At 37.7% G+C, this 23086-nt stretch overlaps 1 protein-coding gene across 6 annotated transcripts in view; it reads left to right on the top strand.

Annotated features, from left to right (window-relative positions):
* The first annotated feature begins 7493 nt into the window (after positions 1 to 7493).
* The window catches only part of FERMT2 (FERM domain containing kindlin 2), a 78125-nt gene continuing 62532 nt past the window's right edge, over positions 7494 to 23086 (top strand). For 3 of the 6 annotated variants that reach the window (XM_063090244.1, XM_063090242.1, XM_063090241.1), the window contains exons 1-2: positions 7496 to 7838; positions 8227 to 8392. In XM_063090244.1, coding sequence (XP_062946314.1) covers positions 8236 to 8392 — 157 coding nt within the window. In that variant the 5' untranslated portion in view covers positions 7496 to 7838; positions 8227 to 8235. Of the gene's footprint in view, positions 7839 to 8226; positions 8393 to 23086 lie in introns of all 6 variants that reach the window. The other 3 variants (XM_063090246.1, XM_063090243.1, XM_063090245.1) reach the window with 2 other exon arrangements.

Here is a 23086-nt window from a genome sequence, read left to right as displayed (position 1 = left end):
CCTGAATATTTGGAATTATCCCAGTGAGGGATCTTGGTTTTGATTTTAAGCAACTATTTCACCTTTATATTTCCCATAGTCTTTACTCATGCTCAGGTCTCCTTTATTTTGAAAAGCATCTCTGCTTCTGCCATACCCCAAAATTATCACCTTATTTCTTGCTTTTCTTTCACTGACAAACTTCCCATTTTCTTCTTTAACTCTGAAATCTGTCTTCGGTCATCTCTAGAATTATCCTCTGCAAGGTTATCAGTAACTTTCACCAGTCACTTTCTCCTGAACTTTTCTGCACCATTTGATACTGCCTACTACCCTTTCTTTCTTGAAATGGTTCTTTCTTCTTTTTTTTTGGCTTGCCTGACACTTGACCAACCTGATTCTTTTCTCAACTCTGATACTTCTTTCTCTGTTACTTTAGATAACTCTTCTTCCTGCTCCTGCCTTTGGGGAGCAGTTTACCCAAGGGTCAGTCTCATTTGGGGGCTGAGCCATCCATTAAGGCTCACCTCTGTGTTAATGACTTCTCCGTGTGATCTGATCCTCTCACAAAACTTATTTATCTAATTGCCCTTTGAATGTTTCCAATGAATATAATACTTTCACCTCATGATCATTTCTTTTTAAAACTCATCTTTCCTTTGCTCCCTGAAATTAGTTCTCTCAACTTCCATTTCCTAGTGCTGTAGCTCCACTGTTTTTCTGGTCACCTAAACCTAAAAACTTTGAAGAATTTATGACCACCTTTTTTCAGATCTAGGTTCTAATCCCAGTTCTTCCACATACCAGCTGTGTGGCTTAGGACAAATTATATAAACAGATAATCAATCTGACCATTAGCTAACTCTCATTAAATAAGGGTAGTAATAAAAACTCAGAGCTGTTGTAAGGAACATTTAAAGTGCCCCATACAGCACCTGGAACATCAAAAATGCTCAGAAGCTTCTCGATAACTCTTTTGAAATCCCCTGCATGCCCCGTCCCCTACTACTTACCTTACTCACCAAAGGTTTTTTTCTCACATCTAAATTATGAAGTTTCCAAACCAAACATCCAGATTCCAGTTCCTAACTTTTTCAATCCATTATGCACATTTTCACCATATTAATCTTATTTGAATATTGCTTTCATGGTATTACTACCATGCACCAACTTTTAAATGGCTCCCTGTAGAAATGACTCTGAGGTAGAAACTCAGAGTCTAAACTTCTGTCTTCCTTGGTTTGGCCTCACTCTATGTTCACTCTCCCCCTATCATTTCCTTGGCATTTGGCTCTCCGGGTTGGTGAGCATGCCATGTTCCTTCTACCTCATGATTTCCCATAATGCTCCTCTTGATAGGCCTAACTCCATTTACTCCTTCAGGTCTTCTTAGCTTTATCTTCTTCATAAAAAGTCCCATGACTTCATTAATGACCTTTCAGAGTCTAGACTATCACAATCTTCAAAATGGATCCGTACTCCACAATTTAGCCTTTTAGTTTCTCTCCCTTTTCTCCCTTCTGATTTTTTGTATGAACCATTTTTAAAAAGTAACAGCTTAATTGAGATATAATTCACATAAGATTCTAAAGGGTAAAATCAGTGGTTTATAGTAGACTGTAGTCCCCGTTTATCCATGGGGGATATGTTCCAAGACCCTCAGCAGATGCCCAAAACCTCAGATAGTACTGAACCATGTACATACTGGTTTTTTCCTATGTTGTACATACATACCTACCATAAAGTTTAATTTATAAATTAAGCACAGTAAGAGATTAAAATAACTAATAATAAAATAGAACAACTACAACAATATTGTGTAATAAAAGTTATGTGAATATGCTCTCTCTCTCTCAAAATATCTTATTGTATGTAATATTTTCCGACTGCAGTTGAGGCAGTTAGTTTCTTTTAGAAGCTGCAGAAAGTAAAACCACGGATAAGAGGGGACTATTGTTTCACAGAGTTGTGTAATCAACACCACTATCTAATTTCAGAACATTTTTATCACCACAAAAATAAATACTGCAATAAAAAAACTAAATAAATAAACATTACTTTATTTTGAGAGAGTACTTCCCACACTCTCCTCAACCCCCTCCCCAGCTCCTGACAGCCACTAATCCACTTTCTGACTCTATGGTTTTGTCTATTCTGGATTTTCACATAAATGGAATCACAATACTTGACTTTTTGTGTCTGACTTCATTCACTTAGCATGATTTCAAAATGCATTCATTTTGTAGCTTGTATCAGTACTTCATTCTTTTCTTAGGCTGAATAATATTCCACTAAAATGATATATCATATTTGGTTATCCATTCATTACTTGAAAGACATTTGGGGTGTTTTCATCTTTTGGACACTATGAATATCTATATACAAGTTTTTATATGGACATACATTTCCAATTCTGTTGGGCATATACCTAGGAACAGAATTTCTGGGTTATACAGTGGCTTAGTCTGTTTGGGCTGCTATAACAAAATACCATAAACTGGGTAGCTTATAAAAAATAGAAATTAATTTCTCACAGTTCTGGAGGCCGGGAAGTCTTAAGAGCAAGCCACTGGCAGACTTGTGTCTGGTGAGGGCTTTCTATTCCATAGAGTGTGCCTTCTGGCTATGTCCTCACAAGGAGGAAAGGGTTTATGAATTCCCTTGGGCCTCTTTAATAAGGGGATAAATTCCTTATAAAAGGGATAATTGACCTCATCAAAGGGAGGTTTCATGATCTGATCAAAGGCCCCACCTCTTAATACCATCACTTTGGAGATTAGGATTTCAATACAGTACATGAATGGAGAGGGTGGGGGACACATTTAGACCATAGCATTTGTTAACTCTATGTTTAACTTTTTGAGGAATTGACAAACTGTTCTTCAAAGCAACTGACCATTTTCCATTCCTACCAGCAATGTATAGGGCTGCAATTTCTCCATATCCTAGCCAATGCTTGTTATTATCATCTTTTTTATTATAGTCATTCTAGTGGGTGGGAAGTGTTATCTCATTGTGGCTTTGATTTGCATTTCCCTATGATAAATGATGTTGAGCATATTTTTATGTGCTTATTGGCCATTTGTTTTTCTTCTTCAGAGAACCATCTATTCATATCCTTTACCCATTTTTAATGGGGCTAGCTGTCTTAGGTTATTGTTGAAGCCAACAGCTCTTTATATGTTCTAAATACAAGTCCCTTAAAAAATATATGATTTGCAAATATTTTTCCCATTTTATACATTGATTTTGTTTGTTTGTTTTTTAACATTTTTGATGCTGTCCTTAGAAATATAACCTATAAATTTTGATAAAATCCAACATAACTATTTTTCTTTTTTTGCTTACACTTTGATACCTTATCTAAGAAGCCATTGCCTAATCCAAGACCACAAAGGTTTAATCCTGTTTTCTTCTAAGAATTTTGTAGTTTTACATCCTACTTTTAAGTCTATGATCTATTTTTAGTTAATTTTTGTATATGGTGTAAAGTAGGGGTCTAATTTCATATTATGTACATATGTAGATATCTTTTCTGATGTTTTAAACATAAATCTTCTTCATTAGATTGACATGTTTTAAGAGCTTGTGACATGTGTTATACATCTACATGTCTGTCTCAGTGCCCTGCCCTGTGCTAAGCACACAATTAGCTACCATGTTTGTGTGAACGTGTGTGAATATTTCACATTTTTGTTAAGGTTCAGAACATTTTACAAGATGTCCTGGTGTTCAAAGTTAAATCAGAGGGGAAAAAAAATATCACCCAGCTTGGTTTTCTACAAAAAACTTTTTTGTAACTAGACCAGGAAAAGCAAGTATTTAGTGCATTTCTTTCCCTTGAAGTAGAGATTTCATTGTTATCGTGGAGCCCTGCTTCAGGTCAGTGTGAAAACGACCCTATTCCTAGCAAATCTTCCATGTTTCTCAGTTTGCCAGTCTTTTTCTTGCTATTTACAGTGACTGCCCACTTCTCCCAAAAAAGTGGCTTCTGTGACCTTCATTCCCATTCTAAGTACACACCCCATACCCCTCGATTTCTACCTCCTTAGTATTTTATCATTGTGTTCCGTTTTTGGCAATATTGAGACAAAGAGAGAACTCTGCTCACCTGGTATTTGACAGGAATAACTCATTACATTTCATCTTGCTGGCCTCATATTGCATTTTTAAGTTCCCCCCCCTCCTTACACATCCACACTCATACAAACCCTTTCTTTTTTTCTCCTAGCCCCCAATCTCCTTTTTTCAAACCCAGCAGTTATATTTTGTATTTCTCTTTTAGAAATATAAAGCACAGCATAAATAGGCCCAGAGAAAAAGCTAAAATCAACCTGAAGATCAAGAAGACCGAAGGCCGCGTTTGACGGCAGATCTGTGAGGTATCATTTGGTCTAAATCTAAGTCCAGTGCTTGGTACCTTATTTGGATATTGCTGCTTTCAATGCTTGAGCTGTTCTTCCAAACACTGGAGTTCTCAGCTACTTTTCAGTATGATGTAAGTACAGCAAGTATTGCATTGTCCTAGAATTGGGGGTGGGGGTGGGGAGGTGCTTTAGATAAGATTCTATATTTGAATACATTGGAAAACCTTAGGTAGAAGTAAACATTTACGAAATGCACTTGAAATACTAGTATGCACTTGATAAACTAGAAAAAAAAATCACAGTTTCAGAGAGAAAGAGGAGTCTGATCTTCAAAGCAAGCAACAGCTTGCAATACTCAAAAAGAAGGCCTAAAGGAACCAGCCGCACCCATCTTAATCTAATTATTCCTCCCATGGTACTTAACTGAGGGTCCCTGCCTACCTGTGCTTACATTGCTCAAACATAAACTGACTTTCTAAAGATAATAAAGTCTCATACAAAGCTATAATTAAGCTATTTCAAAGATTAAGGAATGGGGCAATTATTTACAATATTAACACCCTTGTGCTCCCCCACCCCCACCCCATCACTAAATGTAGGGAACATTCATAAAAGTGAATTAAAGACAGCACAATAGTCAGAGCAGTAGGAAAAGTGGTAGAAGATAATTCAGAAAGTAACTCTCACTGGAGAGTGAGAAAATAACTAGAATGTAGAAACTGAATACTAAAAGGGTCTGAGCCATGACAGTCGGCTTCAACAATTTTGTCTGAAACAAAGAAAATACTCAGAAAAGTACATGGACATTCTTGGTTCTGTAAAGGCATGTTTGAGAAGTCAAAATTATTCGGAGCTTACACAAAGGTCATAAAGGCACAGTTAGCCTCACTCCCAGTCCCATTTTAAATCTCTACCACACGTCTCTAAATTCCCCAACACTCACCTCCTTTTTGTTTCTCGTTTTGTGCCACTTATATACTGTCTCAAAGTTTATGCATCCTTATACATTGCCAAAAATCTTTGGGGAAAAGGTGGGAAAATAAACAAATAGGTAAAATTTTAAGGTGAGGGTTTCTCCAATGATGAGATTTCTCCATAGGACAGACCTACTAATTGTTTAACATTTGTGTTGATTTGGTATCAGCATATTTTCCATTTTCTTTCTGCTAAGCTTTTGTAAAGTTGTGGACAATGCAAAGAATTTGAAGTCCCTGCTCTCAACGAACTCAAGTCGTATTTAGAGATATTAAAAAACACAAAAGATAACCTCAGAAAACCCTGCCCAGGAGTTCAGTCAGTAGTTGCTCTATTCATTGTCTATGATTGTGAATGTAATGGCATGTACAGAGAAACTGAGATGCTGATGCTATTTTAGGTGGTGACAGAAAAATCCTGGATGCAAAATTTTTGAGTTTGTAGAAAATAAAGAATAGAAGGAAAAAAGTGTAAATCCCCCAGGATGTCAACACCCAGACAGCTTCTTAACATTTTGGTCTAGTTCCTTCCAGTCTTTTTTCTCTGAATTTTTAAAAGTAGATAAGCTCCTGATTTTACAGCTGCGTGTACAGTTTTGTACAGTTTTTTTGTCCTTTGTTTTTATTTTTTTCTTATATCTGCTTTTTTTGTACAGTTTTTTTTACCCTATCAAGCAATTCCCTATTTTATTAAAAACATTGTACTATATACTGTATTTTTCAACACCATAATTTAGGTAAACAATTCCTCCTCTCTGGACATTTATACTGCTTCCAAGTGCACTATTTGGAACGTCCACAAGCTGAAATAATTGGAGAGTGGTAAGATCAGAGACTCAAGGCATCAATTTCTCCATGATGACTAGCTGAAAACACTGTAGTGGTTTTCCTTTTTTTTTTTTTTTTTTTTGTGCCAAACCTCTGGCATCTGACTAAATTTCTCTGCTTTCGCTCCTTTATCCGTCCCACCCCTTTCTGAAGGCCTTCAACCTTGGTTTCCAGTTGTATTGATGAACAAAGGGTTATTTGCCTGGTGGGTTCCCCTTCGAAATCTTTGAAACAGTTCCAGAAGACTATGCAGCTTTTAAAAGTAGGGTCTTTCATGGGCTATCTTATGAGTCTCCCTGACTTAAGTTTTTTGAGGCGTGCATTTGCTAGCGACGCAGTTTCCCTGGCTTACCTTTTCCTAAAGAGGCCCCTCCACAAAGCGCAACAGTAAATGGGGAAGTGGAAGCAAAGTGGGAAGCAGGAGGACCATTCTCCATCACTAGTCAGTCTTCAACAGGTAAAGTGCTTTAGTTCTTCCCTGTACCTGCAGGCTCCGTTCCAGAGTTATAAAAATTCCTTCAAGGTGTGGCTGAGGGTGGGGTAGAGGATGTACGAGTCTATTCATCTAAAAGCCTTAACAGACTGTTAGTTCGAAATTGCATATAAAAACACACAAATATGTGCAAAGAGCTGGAGAAGCTCGGGAAAACGGTTTCTGAGTACAACCCATGGCACAGAGGATTTTTGCTTTTTGTTTTCCTTCTAGCAAGAGCCTCGAAGGACGTATTTGCCTCGCCTCTGGTGGGAGCTTCCGAGTTGGCTAAGTAAGCCTGCAAACTCCTGAGAGTCCGGTAGGAGTTGCTGATTGTGCCGGACATCGCTTTGCAAAGCCATTTTTGTGGTTCACCTCCCTCTGGGTTTTCTCATTCTTTTGTGGGATGTTCGTGGAGCTGGCATTCACTTTTCTAAGTTTTTACATCGCAAACTCCTCTCTCCAGCTCCGGGGGTGCGGCCTCTCTCTCCGCCCCGAGACTTCTGGGCTCGCTCCAGGCGTGGGGAGGGGGCGGGAAGATTTTGTTCCCCGAAAACGACCTGACCCTGGGAATTCCCTGTGGCCGTTGCTCACGGACAAGCCCCCTCCTCCGGCTGGAAGCACAGATAACGCTCTGCCTCGGGCCCCCGGGGAGGCCGCAGCCCCGTGCGCGGAGAAGCGCGCCCTCCCTCTCACCCGCGCCCCGGGGGAGGCCGCCCGCGCTCCCCTCGCTCCCCCTCCTCAGGGCCCGCCGCCGAGAGCCCGGATGTTGGATTCCATCCCGGCGCTGGGTCCTTCATTTCCATAAAAGGGCAGCACTCCGCAGGGCTGAGATTGCGGCAGCCGCCGGCACCCCCCGCCCCTCACCCGCCGCACGCCGCCCCGCCCCCCACCCGGGAATCCGCACAACCCCCGCCCTGGAGCGCGGCCGAGGGGACAGCGCAAGAGGGGGCGAGGACGGCCCGACCCGCGCCGGGCGGCCGGCGGGGCGGAGGAGGAGGGAGCGGGCGCGCCCAGCCCCAGCCGGACTCGGGCTGAGGGGGCGGGGAGAGAGGGGTGGGGCCCGGAGAGGCAGGCGAGGGGCCGCTACGACGGGACTCCATTAGCCGCTCCGGCCGGGAGGCAGCGCTTCGCCGGCAGAAGAGCGCGACGCGGACGCCCACCGCCCCCGCGCCTGTTGCCGCGCGAGCCCCGGGCCGGGAGCGCGAGGAGCGCGCGGTGAGGGGCCGGGTCCCCGGCTGGGATCTGAGGGGGAGCGCGGGTGGTAGCAGAAATGCTGAGTTCGCTGGCGGCGTCTCCCCGGGCCGGGTGCGGCCGGGCGGCCGGCAGGTGAAGCCCGCCGCGGACCGCTAGGCGGGAGCCGTGTGGGGCGGGCGGTGGCGCCGGGGCCGCTGCGGGCCGGGAGCGCGGCACAGCTGCCGGGCAGGGGCGCGGGGCGCAGTGTCCTGTCCGCAGCTGGCCAGCTGCCGCCGCTCTCTCGAGCTTGCGTGGAAACCCCCGGCTCCTTCACCGTCTCCCTGCCCGGGGCCGACGCTGCGAATTCGGTGGGATTTGCCTTCCTTTGGGGGAGTGACGCTTACGAGAGCCATTTCCTCCGTACTCGCAGGAAGGAGCCATGGCCCTGGACGGGATAAGGATGCCAGATGGCTGCTATGCGGATGGGACGTGGGAACTGAGTGTCCATGTGACGGACCTGAACCGCGATGTCACCCTGAGAGTGACCGGGGAGGTGCACATTGGAGGGGTGATGCTTAAGTTGGTGGAGAAACTCGGTGAGTAGCATCCCAGCAGCGTCAAAGTAACGACTTCCCAGAATAGGGGGGAGGGGGTGGCAGTGGGAAGAGACTTACGGCGGGGGGAGGGGCGGGTTTTGCCAATCTTGGCATCCCGCAAATGCTTTTTAAAAAATGTACAACTTTTAAATATTTGAGCAAATAGACCTGTTCCTCTTTGATCTCGTTTTGTTCTGTTACTCCTTGAACTTTAATAATATAGTGATTCGAGCCTCCCAATTCTAAACAATTGCATAGTTACAGGGGCGGGGGAACTTAATTCTTTACATTTACCGACTTCACGTTGGAAGAAATAAGAAAAGTATGCAAGCAAACGTTGACAGGGTGGTATTACAGCGTCTGTGGTTATCTAATTCTTCAGTGTACCAGAATGTTGGTGACGTTTGGTATTGAGGATAATGAAAAGTCCGTTTAAGATAAAACTACTGGAAAATGTGCAACTTACTGGCGCCAGTATGAAGTTTCTGTAGCTGTACTACTACGTGATGTAGTGCATTACAATGTTCCAGTCATTCACTCTTACAAGGGGTGGGGCAGTGTATGACAAATTTGGAGTCTGTAGTCCGTGCTTGAAGTAAGCTATTTCGAGCGTTCAATTTTATATTAATAACAAGCCAGTGAAAGAACTTTGTGTTAAAAAGCAGACTTTACTAAACTAAGTCAAGGTTGACTATTTGCTTGAGTACAAAAATACGAATATATTGGATTGATTCAGACTCAGTTTTAAACAACAGGGTATGTTATGATCTGAAGTGTAAAGAAAATTTTGCTCTACACATTTTGTTGGTGATAAATGAAACTTTTTTAAGCTGGAGGAATGAACTGAATAAGAATATTTTATCATAAAAGAAATACTCAGAGGACTGCCTTTCTGAGCTTTAAAGTGCCTTTTGTATATAATGCAGTGTGATAAGTTAATACGTGTGGAATTGTCTTTTTAGGCTGGGGTTGTTTGGGGGTTTTCTTGACGTTTGTTTTTTTGTTTGTTTGTTTGTTTTCCCTCCAAAAGATGGCCGGCAAGGGGATCTCAACCCCTGACTTGGCGTTGTCAGCACCACGCTCTCCCAAGCTAGCTAAACGGCCATCCCTATACAGAGATCCAAACCTGTGGCCTTAGTGTCATCAGCACCACACTCTCCCAAGTGAGCCACGGGTCGGCCCTGGTTTCTTTCTTCCTTTTTTTTTTTTTTTTCCTTTTAAACACAGCATTAATGTTTTACACCACACTGGAGAAGTAAAGAAGCGGTTATTTATCAGGAAATGTATTTCTTACTTATGTATTGTTGTATACCTACCATATAAACTTACTGAAATAGAAGTCTGATGCAATTTGCAAAATAAGGCAGAATTCATTTGTGTGGACCTGCTTTGCACTCCTGCAGGAAGTTAAATTATCAAAGGACCAAAGAGAAGCTCCTTACAAGGTAGCTTTCTTCTTCGGACTGTGCAGTTTAGCTTACTTATATGTAGCCCAGGGAAGAGAGCCCCTGTAGGTAGCCCTTTGAATATTAGATTTTGCTGTATAGTGTAACTAATTAACAGTTAATTAACAGTGTTTTTATCTGATTTTAATAAATCAATCAGTTTGCAAAATACTCATGAACCTTTTTGCCCAGCAGTGGTGTGGGATTATTTAAGGATGAAAATATCAAGTATAATTGTTTATATTTCTTTTGTTTGTGTCAGAGATTGCCTTATATCTGATAAAGGCAATTTATTAATACATTGATTTCAGTGGGAGATATTTTTTATATTGTAAGAAAGGAGCTGTTGAAGGTGACTGAGACAACTTGTAGTTTTTGAAAGCCAGGCTTTATCTAATGAATAAATAATGCTTTCTACTATATTTATATTGTATTGATTAGAACTGTTTACTACAGAATCATAGTCATAATAGAGAATAAACTATTTGGAGATTAATCCAAATTTTAATTTAAGTAACTATAATCTTTAATGCTGATTAATTTTTAATTTATTATGCAGAGAAAAGTCTAACAAGGTAGGAAATGCTGCGTATGAAAACCTTGCATCTTTTTTGAATTGAACCAATACTGATCCCTCTTGTGTTTTGAGTTCCAAATAGAAAGTGCTTTTCAGCATAATTCTGACTTTCATGTTTGGTAAAAGTAGAAGTAAATGATTTTTTTGCTCCTGGTTTTTAGGATTAGATACTTTGAATGGTAAGTTATTTTGTTACCTTTGGCAAGTAAATAGAGGAGAAATTCAGTAGGGCAGCATATAAAATGTCCACAAACCAGGGTAGTCAATTTAGAAAGGGACTTTGTGATTTCTCAATTGGTGGTATTAAAGAGCAGACTGGATGGCTACTTGTCAACAGTGGCTAAAGTAGATCAAAGCAGCTTGCAGAATCTAGATCATGGTCAGGATGAGATGGCACAGGGTCTGATGTCTCAGGATTGCAGAGCCATGGTGGACAGTTAGCAGAATCAGGCTACTGTGGCCTTGGAGCAGTTATGACAGAAGGTATGGCCGCATCAACTTTATCTTCAAACTCCAAACTGCCTGTCTGTTACCCTTTTAAATCTCATCGGAGGGTGTACAAATACCAAAAGCATTATGTATTAAGGCTGTCTTCCCATGTAATGTTCAGTGGCAGCAAGTATTTCCCTTGAGTTGATAGATCCCAGGATGACCCCTCCCCTCAACATTGTATTAAAATTTCGTGTGTGGGTGCACAAGTGGAAGTTTCTGGGAAGAGGCATCTTTGCTTTCATTACATTCTCAAAGAGGCCTGTTATCAAAAAAGTTATGACACAACTCTGCATTTTGGCTCTTGAGTGTCAGTTCCATTATGAAGCTACAGTTTTCATTCCAGACTAAGGCATTTTAATTAAGCAAGACAAAAACGTAAATAATGCTTCTTTAGTATGTGTCAGCAATATGTTTTTATTTAGTCAGAATTTTATAAAGAACTTTTGCACTTCAGTCAAGGTCATTAAAACATGATTCTTTGATTTATAACTTTAACTCAAAGACCTGAAAGATCTCTTTTAACTCTTAGTATAAAACATTTGTCATTCTGTATTAGTCTTTTAAAAGAAAATCAGGAGCGTATTCCATCAAGAAGTGGGTTTTAGGGAATTCCATCCTGATGTGACAAATTTTTTTGCATTGGTGACTTAGTCCAGGCTGATACTAGACAAATTGTCTCATCATTGATTCCCTCAGTGTTTATACCTCATCCTGAAAATGAAACATTATTTTTACCCTTTTGTTTTTTAAAAATCCAGATGGAAAGCTTTACATAGAATTTTTTAAGGGTAGTGCATTTTTTGTTACAAATTTCAAATGTTTATAGTGTTTTTTAAGTTAAAATGTACATCATCAAGTATAAGGATTAGAAAAATAAGAATAAAACTGTAAAGTAATTGTATTTAAAAATATGTTTTGTAAAGAAGAGGCTCAATTTTATGGGATTCCTTTGGAGGTCATTGAGAAGTATTAAACCATTCTACTCAGTGGGATGCTTAGTCAACGTTGAGGAATCCAAATACTGAAAAGATGCTCAGCTTTAATGGATTTGTTCACTGAGTTTTAGTATCACTTTTTAAAGATTCTTTTTAAACTTCTGGGTACAATTAAATCTCTACCTTTCTACAAAAATTCATTTTAGATGGAGAGTAAGGAATTTATTGTAATATGGAGTTCATTGAGGTCCATGAGCTCTATGAGCTGGGAGGGAGAAACAGACAATGTAATTCTAAGTTTCTTCTAGCTCTGATTCTATAGGTATGAGGAAAATAAAAGTTGGGTTAGATCAGATCACATAATCAGAGAAAAAATGCAAGTTGGACTTAGGAGTAACTAAAAAGAAATGTATGGAGTTGACTTAGAAAATTTGAGGATTGTGTTTCTGAATGTGGCCTTTAGAAAGAAGCCTTACCTGCTTTAAAGTGTTCCGTGTTCTTGCCATATAATAATGAAAGTGCATTTATTTTGGAGTTGCATGTTAGGATCAAGTTAGGTTGTGAAGCTAACGCACATGACAAAATAAAGAAATAGATTTTAGTAAAATTACCATTAAAAATTCCTTAAAATGATCATTAAATACAGTATACATTCATTGCATCTCACACCAGTGCAAAATAGCTACTTTTTCCTCTAGGAACTCCGAAAATAAGTAGTTGAGCACCCCAGGAAGAAGCTGGCTTACATTAGGGGCTTTGTTACACAAAACGTACTTTAAACACTGGGATCAGAGCTTGGCATATTGCACACAGGAGGAGAGAGGCAACTGGACAGCTCCTTTCTCATACTCATGCTTAGTGTTTCCTGGGGAAGGCATATGTTTATTTAGTAGAATGGTGTCTACACTATTGAACTCTTCAGTTTTTCCCCCAAGAGCGTATGGTTGAATTCATGGAAATTAAATGTCTATGTGATGCAGCCTCAGTGCATTTATAGTGAAATATATTAAGATTATAAGACATTTTTTAAAATCCTTGGGGGTGGGGTGGGAGAAACACTTAATGGTGAAATAGTATTAAAGTGAATTGAGTCTTAGGTTAAATATGGTAGCAAGTTTACTCAGTGTTTAAAATACCATTAAAGATCCATAGGAACTAAGTATTGAATTTTGTCTGTTTCTAGGCAAATTTTAAGCTCCTTAAAAATAGAGGATGGTACATAACTTTTACTATAATCCTTAGAGCACCTAATAAAGTATGAGCTGTTCCTTGGATGCATTATGTGGTGTTTGCTGCCATGTTTGTTTTTCTGTGTGTTTCATACCCATTTTTAAAAAATAAAATACTGTTTGGTATCAACTAGAGTTTACTTATATAGAGCGACAATAAAAAGAATATATCTGTTTTATTCAGTTACACACAGAAGACTTTGTTGGAAATATCTAATAACTAATTGAAGAAAATTGAGAGAAAATACTTTTGTCTTTAACTCTTTATTTTTTAAAATTTCAAACTTCTAAGTTCATAAATAATTCAATGAACACTGTATATTTAAATTACCTTTTAGGGGCCGGCCCGTGGCTCACTCGGGAGAGTGCGGTGCTGATAACACCAAGGCCCCGGGTTCAGATCCCATATACGGATGGCCGGTTCGCTCACTGGCTGAGCGTGGTGCTGCCAACACCAAGTCAAGGGTTAAGATCCCCTTACCGGTGGTCATCTTTTAAAAAAATAAATAAATAAATTACCTTTTAGCATTTTACCTTTTGATTTCTCTATGTACAGACACACACATCTTTTGAGTAAGTTATAGACATCATAACCTTTCATCCCTAAGTATTTAAATATGCATCACCTAAGAACAAGGACCTTCTCTTGCATAATTGCAGTACAGTTATCAAATTCAGGAAATTTAACATTGATTCAATACTGTCATCTAACACGCATCCATATTCAAATTTTACCAGTTGTCCCAGCAATGGCCTTTGTTTTTTTTCCATCTAGTATCTTATTCCACATTTGATTGTCATGAAGTTGGCCTCTTTATTTAAATTTCTTTAATATACTGAATGGCAACCAAGTCTGGAACCACAGGAGAATATATAATAAATGACTTATTGATATTACATTAAGATACACGTAAAAGAACAGTACTTGTTTTTAGACTTCATGGCCACCCTGTAGAATAGCTCATCAGCCTTTGTCTTTCAAGAGATCATTTTACCTTTTTTTAAATAAGGTTCTTTATTAGTCTGAATTTCACTTAAGAATTATATTTTTATAGGTTTTCTTTTATATACTTTATCTTTAAAATTTGGTTTACTTCTTAGTTTACTATTAAATAAACTGTTGATGGTATTTTTAGACATAATTGGATGTATATTTCCCATAATGTCAGCTGTCCTGTAGCAGGTGCTAATGAATGGATACACAGATTAGTAAGAAAAACGTGTTGCCTAGTTTGTGAGAAGATCTGAATTCAACTTCTGGACCTGCCACTTACTGGTTTATGTGATCCTTGGGCGACTGATCCAATCTTCTTAGTGGGTTTTGACTTCTGTAAAACGGAAATTAAAAAAACAAAATTTCTCATAGGTTTTGGGGAGAATTAAGTGAAATATATGAAGATGCTTTCTATAAACTGTTAGTGGTATATAAATGAGACTGGCTACTTTTTTAATGGCACTGAAAGTTTCTGAGTATGTTGAAATGGAGGGAAAAAAAAGTAAAGGGGATTAAAATGTATCTAGAATATTTAATAAGTTTCAACTTTACTAGTGGGTATTTTGTACTCTTCAGAAGGATCTTAGTTTGGGATGGCTTTGTGTCCCCACCCCCTAACCAACAATAAAAATAGCTGTCATTCTCCTGTTCCTCCCACTTCCAGATGCATATGTGCCTCTGTAATGTAACAAAGAACTATCTAACTACTCTTTTCACAAGATTTCTGAAACGTAGTAGACCAATAAGTAGATAATGGTATTTCCCGGGATTTGAAAAATTTATAACCATGAAGGCTTCAGTAGTAAATTAATTTTCCACTTAATACATTTTGAAAGAGCAATGTTTTTAATTCATTTATAACAAAGGAATGATATAAAGTTGTTTCTTGGCGCATGAAAATATTGGGCCTATTAAAAACAAATGAAAGTGGTTTTAGAAAAAAAGATCATGTGTGCAGTATTTTTATTTAAATTATTTTACTGAAATAAAAAATAGTACATTAAAAAAATGGCATACGAGGGGTGGTTGGTTAGCTCACTTGGTTAGAGCAGCATGCTGGTAATACTAATGTCAAGGGTTTGGATCCCCATACTGGCCAGTACCAAAAAAAAAAAGAAAGAAAAAGGTATATGAGGATATTTCAAAAAGTTCATGGAAAGATAAATTATCTCTTGTTTGTTTGTTTTTTTAGCAGCTGGCCAGTAAAGGGATCCAAATCCTTGACCTTGGTGTTATCAGCACCACATTCTAACCACGTGAGCTAACCAGCCAGCCCAAAGATACACATTGTCTTTTAATTCTCTTTTTCCATCAACTTTTTGAAGTATCCTAGTATATGCCCAGTGTGAGGTAAACAGATATTCTGAAAGAATATTTTAAAATAATTCTTTTTTTTAAATTAAGTGATGTGACATTCCGTATTTAGATTTGTTGTTACAAGTTCATATCCATTATAACTAATTCTTAAATTATTTGTATAATTGTTTTTTCCTGTTAATTTTTTTCTTAATGTCAGGCTTACTGAGGTATAATTTACATAGAGTAAAACTTATTCTTAAGTTCTGCATTTTGACAAATGCACATGGTCATGTAAAACTACTCTAATCTAGTAGCTTTATGTAATCAGCCGATCTTGTCAACCCCATCTCCTGAAAACCACTGATAGTTTGCCTTTTCTAGCATGTCCTGTAAATGGAACCATACAGTATATAGCTCTTCGAATCTGGTTTCTTTCTCTTAGCATAATACATTTTAGCTTCATTCTTGTGTTTGTGTGTTTACAGTTTTTTAGTGCTGAATAGTAGTCCATTGAATGCATATGTACCATAGTTTATCCATTCAGCAATTGAAGAACATTTGGGTTGTTTCCAGTTTTTGGAGCTTATGAATAAGTCTGCTATAAACATTTATGTGAACGTATATTTTCATTTTTCTTGGATAACTACCTAGTAGTGGGATTGCTGGGTAGTATCCTAGTTTTTGCTTAAAGTTATAAGAAACTGACAAATTTTTCCAGAGTGCCCATGTCGTTTTGCATTCTTATCAGCATTTTATGAGAGTTCTACTAGCTCAGAGTCCTCCCCAGCACTTGGTATTATCAGGGTTTTTGCTGTTTATTTGTTTTGATTTTAGCCATTTTAATAAGTAGCATTATCTCATTGTGATTTTAATTCACATTTCTTTAATGACTAATGATGTCGGGGAGCTTTTTGCATGCATATTTGCCATCTGTATATCTTCTTTGGTGAAGTGTCTTCAAATCTTTTGCCCATTTTTTTTTTTCAATTGTGGTACTGGCATAAAAACTGGCATAAAAACGCACTGATCAATGGAATAGAATAGAGAATCCAGAAATCAACCCACACACCTACAGCCATCTGATCTTTGACAAAGGCATCAAGCCTATACACTGGGGAAGGGACTGCCTCTTCAGCAAATGGTGCTGGGAGAACTGGATATCCATATGCAGGACAATGAAACTAGACCCATACCTTTCACCATACACTAAAGTCAACTCAAAATGGATTAAAGAATTAAATATACACCCTGAAACAATAAAACTTCTTAAAGAGAACATAGGAGAAACACTTCAGGAAATAGGGCTGGACACAGACTTCATGAATACGACCCCAAAAGCACAGGCAACTAAAGGAAAAATAAACAAATAGGATTATATCAAACTAAAGAGCTTCTGCACAGCAAAAGAAACAATTAACAGAGTTAAGACAACCAACAGAGTGGGAGAAAATATTTGCAAAATATACATCTGACAAAGGATTAATATCCAGAATATATAAGGAACTCAAACAACTTTACAAGAAAAAAACAAGCAACCCAATTAAAAAATGGGCAAAAGAGCTAAGTAGGCATTTCTCTAAGGAAAATATACAAATGGCCAACAGACATATGAAAAAATGCTCAATGTCACTCAGCATCCGGGAAATGCAAATCAAAACTACACTGAGATACCATCTTCACCCCAGTTAGGATGGCTAAAATCCAAAAGACTCTGAACGATAAATGCTGGTGAGGTTGCGAAGAAAAAGGAACTCTCATACATTGTTGGTGGGACTGCAACATGGTGCAGCCTCTATGGAAGATGGTATTGGAGGTTCCTCAAACAATTGCAGATAGATCAACCATATGACCCAGATATCCCACTGCTGGGAATATACCCAGAGGAATGGAAATCATCAAGTCAAAGGTATACCTGTTCCCCAATGTTCATCGCAGCACTCTTTACAATAGCCAAGAGTTGGAACCAGCCCAAATGTCCATCATTGGATGAGTGGATACAGAAAATGTGGTATATCTACACAATGGAATACTACTCAGCTATAAAAACGAATGAAATACTGCCATTTGCAACGACATGGATAGACCTAGAGAAAATTATATTAAGTGAAACAAGTCATGCCCATTTTTTTTTAAATTGTGGTGTTTGTTTTCTTGTTGTTTTAAGAGTTCTTTATATATTGTAGATATAAGTCCTTTATCAGTTACATGTTTTGCAAATATTCCTTCCCAATCTATGACTTGTCTTTCCATCTTCTTAAATCGGTGACTTTCAAAGAGCAGTAGTTCTTAATTTTGATGAAGTACAGTTTAACAATTTTTTTTTCCTGGATTGAGCTTTTTTAAAAAATTAACATACATAACAAATCTTTGCCTAATCAAGGTCACAAAGATTTTGTCCTATAAGTTTTATGGTTTATTTATTTTTATATATTAAAAGGAGGAACATATGGGATATAGTAGTGATTATGTATCAGAAAGGAAATAATCGCATTATGCCAATTTAAACAATTGCATCATACCAATTTAAAACATAATTACAATTCTAATTTGGTAGAATCTGAGACATAATAGTCCTTTTTATTGATTCCACTAGAAAACTTGGAATTTTAGAAATTCTGTCATAAAAACAGACTTATAATTGAGCACCTTCGAATAAGCAAAGTTTTCATGTTACAGAAAAGATTAGGTAAGTCTGGGTCCAAATCCTGGCCATGCCACTTAATAGCTGTGTGATTTTTTTTTTTTTTTTTTTTTTTTTTGGCTAGGTAGGTTTTTTAATTTTTCGAATATCATTGTAGATAACCACAGAATAAGCCTTAATTTAAGTTTTTTCTTTTCCCTTTGTAATGTGTAATATATCGGGATTCTTTGAAAATTGTTCTTTAAATATGGTAACTCTATACTAGAAGATATCATAATATCTAAAGATATCTAAATGTCTTTAAATATATCTACAACAGTACTATTGTGGATAAAATGGTCAGTATCCAAATCCTGGTCTACTTTCCTTCTTTGAGAATATTCTACTTATTTATTCATAATGGCTCACCTACAGTTAAATAGTAAAATGTTTTGAAATTAATTGAATATGGTATCTTCTGGAATTTTCTCTCAACTTTACTAATTCTGCTTCTGAGTGAATTAGTTTATATAAGACAGGAAAGGAGATAAGCAGTAAATGATTAAATTGGAATTCCTTTCATGACTCAGTTTTCAGAGTTGATTATCTACTATCCAGATATATAAGGACTAGCCAGTATCTTTGTTCCTCGGGAGACCCTTACACACTTTTCAAGATTATCGAGCTGATAACCTCCAACCCAGGAGAGGTGACATCTGCTTTAGAATCTGTAATGGATCTTTTCTCAGATATTTAACTATCTTATTTTTAGATCATGCTGTAACTAAAAATACATCAGGTATTTTAAAGATTTGTAATTTCAAAGCATCAGTGTAATGATGTTTTGATATCCTTTTCTTAATGGAACACTGAGGATTATGAATAAAACAGCAATAAAGTGCCATCATTATTGATTGTAGATGAAGTTGTCTATTGGATAAGTGCCTCACAGCTTAATGTTCCTTAATGTAGTTCTTGGGTTCAGATTTAAGAATTTTATAACCTTTGAAATTAAAAATAACTGGAAACGTGCAAATGATTGCTGTGTCAATTTTATAAGTTTTATGCAAGGTGGTGGTGAATTCTGTTGCTGTCATAGAATTCTCTTGTTATGGAGCACAGATCGTGAGAGACAGCACATCTATGTCAGAATCCTGACTACCATATGCTAGCTGTATGACTGGGTTATGTGGCCTATTACATGTCTGTGCCTCTGGTCCTCATCTGTAAAATGTGGATAATAATAGTACCTTCAGCATAGTAGTATTATGAGGATTAAGTTAGTTAATACATATGAAGTATTTAGAATAGCCTTTGTAAATGTAGCTATGATGATGATAATTACAGCCCAGGCTATTTTAGTGGTTTGTAAATTTTCCCCTCATACTGAGCTGGAGAAATAATAGTACTGTGTTTTATAAAAGATTGAGAATGTGTTTTTTATAAAGGTAAGCCTATAGCACTAACATTTACTACCATTTTAGGAGTATGTTTTAACTTTATTGTGCTAACTTGCATCACTATTAATATTATCAAAAAAATAAGGCATGAACATGTTTTAGGTGTAGTAGATTTTATGCTTTAGTATATGCAAAATTATATAACTGTACTAAATGGAGAGTATTTTCATAAGTTTAATATTCTGTTTAGACAAACGCCTTCTTTAAAAGGTGAACTGTGAGGGCTGACCCGTGGCTCACTTGGGAGAGTGTGGTGCTGATAACACCAGGGCCACGGGTTTGGATCCCTATATACAGATGGCTGGTTAGCTCACTTGGGAGTGTGCGGTGCTGACAACACCAACTCAAAGGTTACGATCCCCTTACCGGTCATCTTTTTTTTTTTAAAGGTGAACTGTGTTAGTGGTTAAGAACTTAGTCTAAGACATGACCACTTAATAATTATATTTGACCTTGAGCAAGTTATTTTAACCTCTCCTGATTATTTAATCTCACTTACTCTTAGTTTACTTATCTGTTTCTTGGAATTAATGTATTGACTAAATATGATGTTAAAAGGATTAACAGAATCCCAGGTGATTAGTTAATGCCTATACTAAAAGCTCAATCAAATGTTATCCATAGTTGTTCTTCAGATATTATATAAACCTCAAACATAAATTTGAATTGTGGTTTTAAGCATTCTGATTCATTTACTTTCATTTTATTTATATAGTGTTTAAGCAGAAACCTTTCTTATTTAATCTCTTGTTGAAACTATTTTAGAAGATTTTCTTGCCTCTGTAAATTCTGTTTAATGGTTGTGAAGTCTGTGAATATGAGGGAGCTTCATATGAAAAGACTTATTATCCTTTAATTTCATTTTTCCACAAACTTTTTGAAGCACCCTGGTGTTATTTTCTCCATTTTACTTATAAGGAAGCTAAGTCACGGAGATGTTAAGTAACTTGGCACAAGGTCACAAAGCTTATATGTAGCGAAGCTAGTATTCAAACTCAGGCAGTCTGGCTTCAGAGGATGTATGAGGGTACTTCAAAAAGTTCACAGAAAAATGGAATTAAAAGATAATATGAATTTTCTCATGAACTTTTTAATGTACCCTCTTATTAGGTAATGGGGCATAATCCCTGCTTTCAGTGTGAGCAATTGGCTACTAATGAAATGAAAACAGAAGATTGCTTTGAACTGATGATCTGGTTGAGAGGTGTCAACTAAGTGCACTAGAGTACAGGAAGCATGGAGATGTAGATTTAGAAGCATAAGTAATGACTGGCTTTATATGAAGAGGTCCAGGATGCAAAGTTAGGAAGAAAGACCTTCTGGGTTGGGGATTGCAGCGTTTATGGTGTATTGTAGACTAGCTTGGAGAAGACCAAGATAAGCTTATAGAGAAGAAAGATAAAATTGATTGAGTGTGAAATGATATTCTATTATTCTTTTATTTATTCCTTCACTCACCCACTTAACATTTTTAAATAAGAACCTACTGAATGCCCGTGGATGTACTACAAACTGGAGTGAACAAAATCAACTCATTCCTTACCTTTATTCAACTTGCAGTCTTAGGGGAAAGTCAGTCTTTAAATAGTAATTACTATAATGTGATGAGTGTTATGGTAATTGAAATAGTTATGGGAATATGTACTGAGGAATCTGACCTAGTATATAGGAAAGGATTTCTGGAAGGAAATGATTTTTAAGCTGAGACCTGAAGGTGGAGTAGGAATGAGCCAGGAGAAAAGTGGCAAGAAATAGGGGAGGGGAGAAGCAGGTGGAATGGGATGGAAGAACAACTGGTTGGCTTCTCAACAGATTGAGAAGTGGAGTGAGGGAGGGTGGCCAGCTGAGGAACTGAAAGAAATCTAATAATGATGGGGGAGCAGTCCTGGGTAACCAGTGACTTGACCTGAGGCTTAAGAAGAAAGCAAATGCTTAAAATACTTTGTGAACCACGTTTAAAAGATTTAGTGTTATCCTGAGAGCTATGGGATGCCAATTAAAGATTTTAAACAGGGAGAGACATAATTTTTTTTTTTTTTTTTTTTTTTTTTGCAGCTGGCTGGTACAGGGATCTGAACCTGTGACCTTGGTGTTATAAGGTTGCGCTCTAACCAGCTGAGCTAACTGGCCAGCCCTGAGACATCAGATTTTTATGACTTTTTTTCTTTTGGCAGTTGGCCAGTATGGGGATCTGAACCCTTGATCTTGGTGTTGTAACACTGTGCTCTAACCAACTGAGCTGACTGGCCAGCCCAGATTTTTACAAATTTGAAGTTCATCAGGTTCATATAAATCAATAACATAAGGTATGAAAATAATAAGCTTCTTGGATTTCAAAAAATATTTTTTCCAAGGGTCTATACTCCAGTTCTGTATTAGAATTTGTTAGAATTTTCTGACATAAATTTAAAATGTTAAAGCCATTAAGACATTCTTACTAAATTACTTATTTTTTGAACTATAGAAGAGCTAGTGCCTTTGGTCACCTTGAAAAGACAAATCCACTTAGTATTTGACTCATGTAACTAACTGGTGAGTTTAGCCCTGCTGTTACTCTCAGAATTTGTAAGACATTTACATTGCATGGACTCTGAGCCCCCCTGTCTTCTAGGAGTCAAGCCAGGTTGAACCAAATTAGCAATAAACCTTCAGGATTGGAAAGAAAGTTACCCACCCTTTGGAAATGAATAATTGGCATACCTTCTATTTCTGTGCTTTTTGTAATTGCGTGCACGGCTCTTGTGATCTCATAAAGCTTCTCAACTACTCTGAGTTAGCATATCTTGTAGTGTCAAATAATAAATTGAAAAGATAGACATTATTATTTTGGATTTGTAACTTCAAAGGCTACTTGTCAACGAAATTGATCTTTTTAGCTTGTTTTGAAGAGTGAATTCCCAGTTTTCAGTCAGTTAGCTATGTGGAAGAAATACCAGTTTGTCACGGTTTATTAGAAATTTTGTTTCTGTCTTAGTCTGCTCAGGCTGCCATAACAAATATCATAGCCTGGATGGATAAAACAGCAATTTATTTCTGACGGTTCTGGAGGCTGGGAAGTCCAAGATTGTGGTCAGTTTTGTCTCTTCTGAGGGCACTAATCCCATCAGGAGGCTCCACCCTCCATGATGTGATTACCTTCACAAGGTCCCATCTCCAAATACCATCACACTAGGGATTAGGGTTTCAACATATGAACTTAGGGTATGGGGTATGTTCAAACATTCAGTCCAGAACAGTTTCTAAATGTTTTCCATAATTGGACACTGTCTGCTTCAGTTAGCCTTGAAGCCTTAATGTAAAATAATTTTCTTAGGCTAAAATTGAATGGGATACTTTGAAATATGTTGGCAATTTGAATGATATATAAACTTTGAAGCAGTTTACAACTTCTGGTAACAAATTAAAAGAATTTTTTTTTTTTTAAATATGACATATCAGACAGTTTTGGAAACAATGCTTTGCACAGTTTCAATATACACATGTTTTAGTTACCACAGTTTAATCAAATAACACTTGTCCAGTAATGTGGCTCACATTTTAGTTACCATCATACTTTAACTGTGAGTAATTGTATAAAGTAGAAACTTTGCTGCTAGCTCTTCAGTTCACAAGTCACTATGTAAAATAACATATGCATCCTGAT

This window comes from Cynocephalus volans, chromosome 3 (assembly GCF_027409185.1).
Source record: "Cynocephalus volans isolate mCynVol1 chromosome 3, mCynVol1.pri, whole genome shotgun sequence".
Classification (NCBI taxonomy): Eukaryota; Metazoa; Chordata; class Mammalia; order Dermoptera; family Cynocephalidae; genus Cynocephalus; species Cynocephalus volans.
Note: the sequence above shows the minus strand (reverse complement) of the source record. Positions and strands in the feature narration are given on the sequence as shown.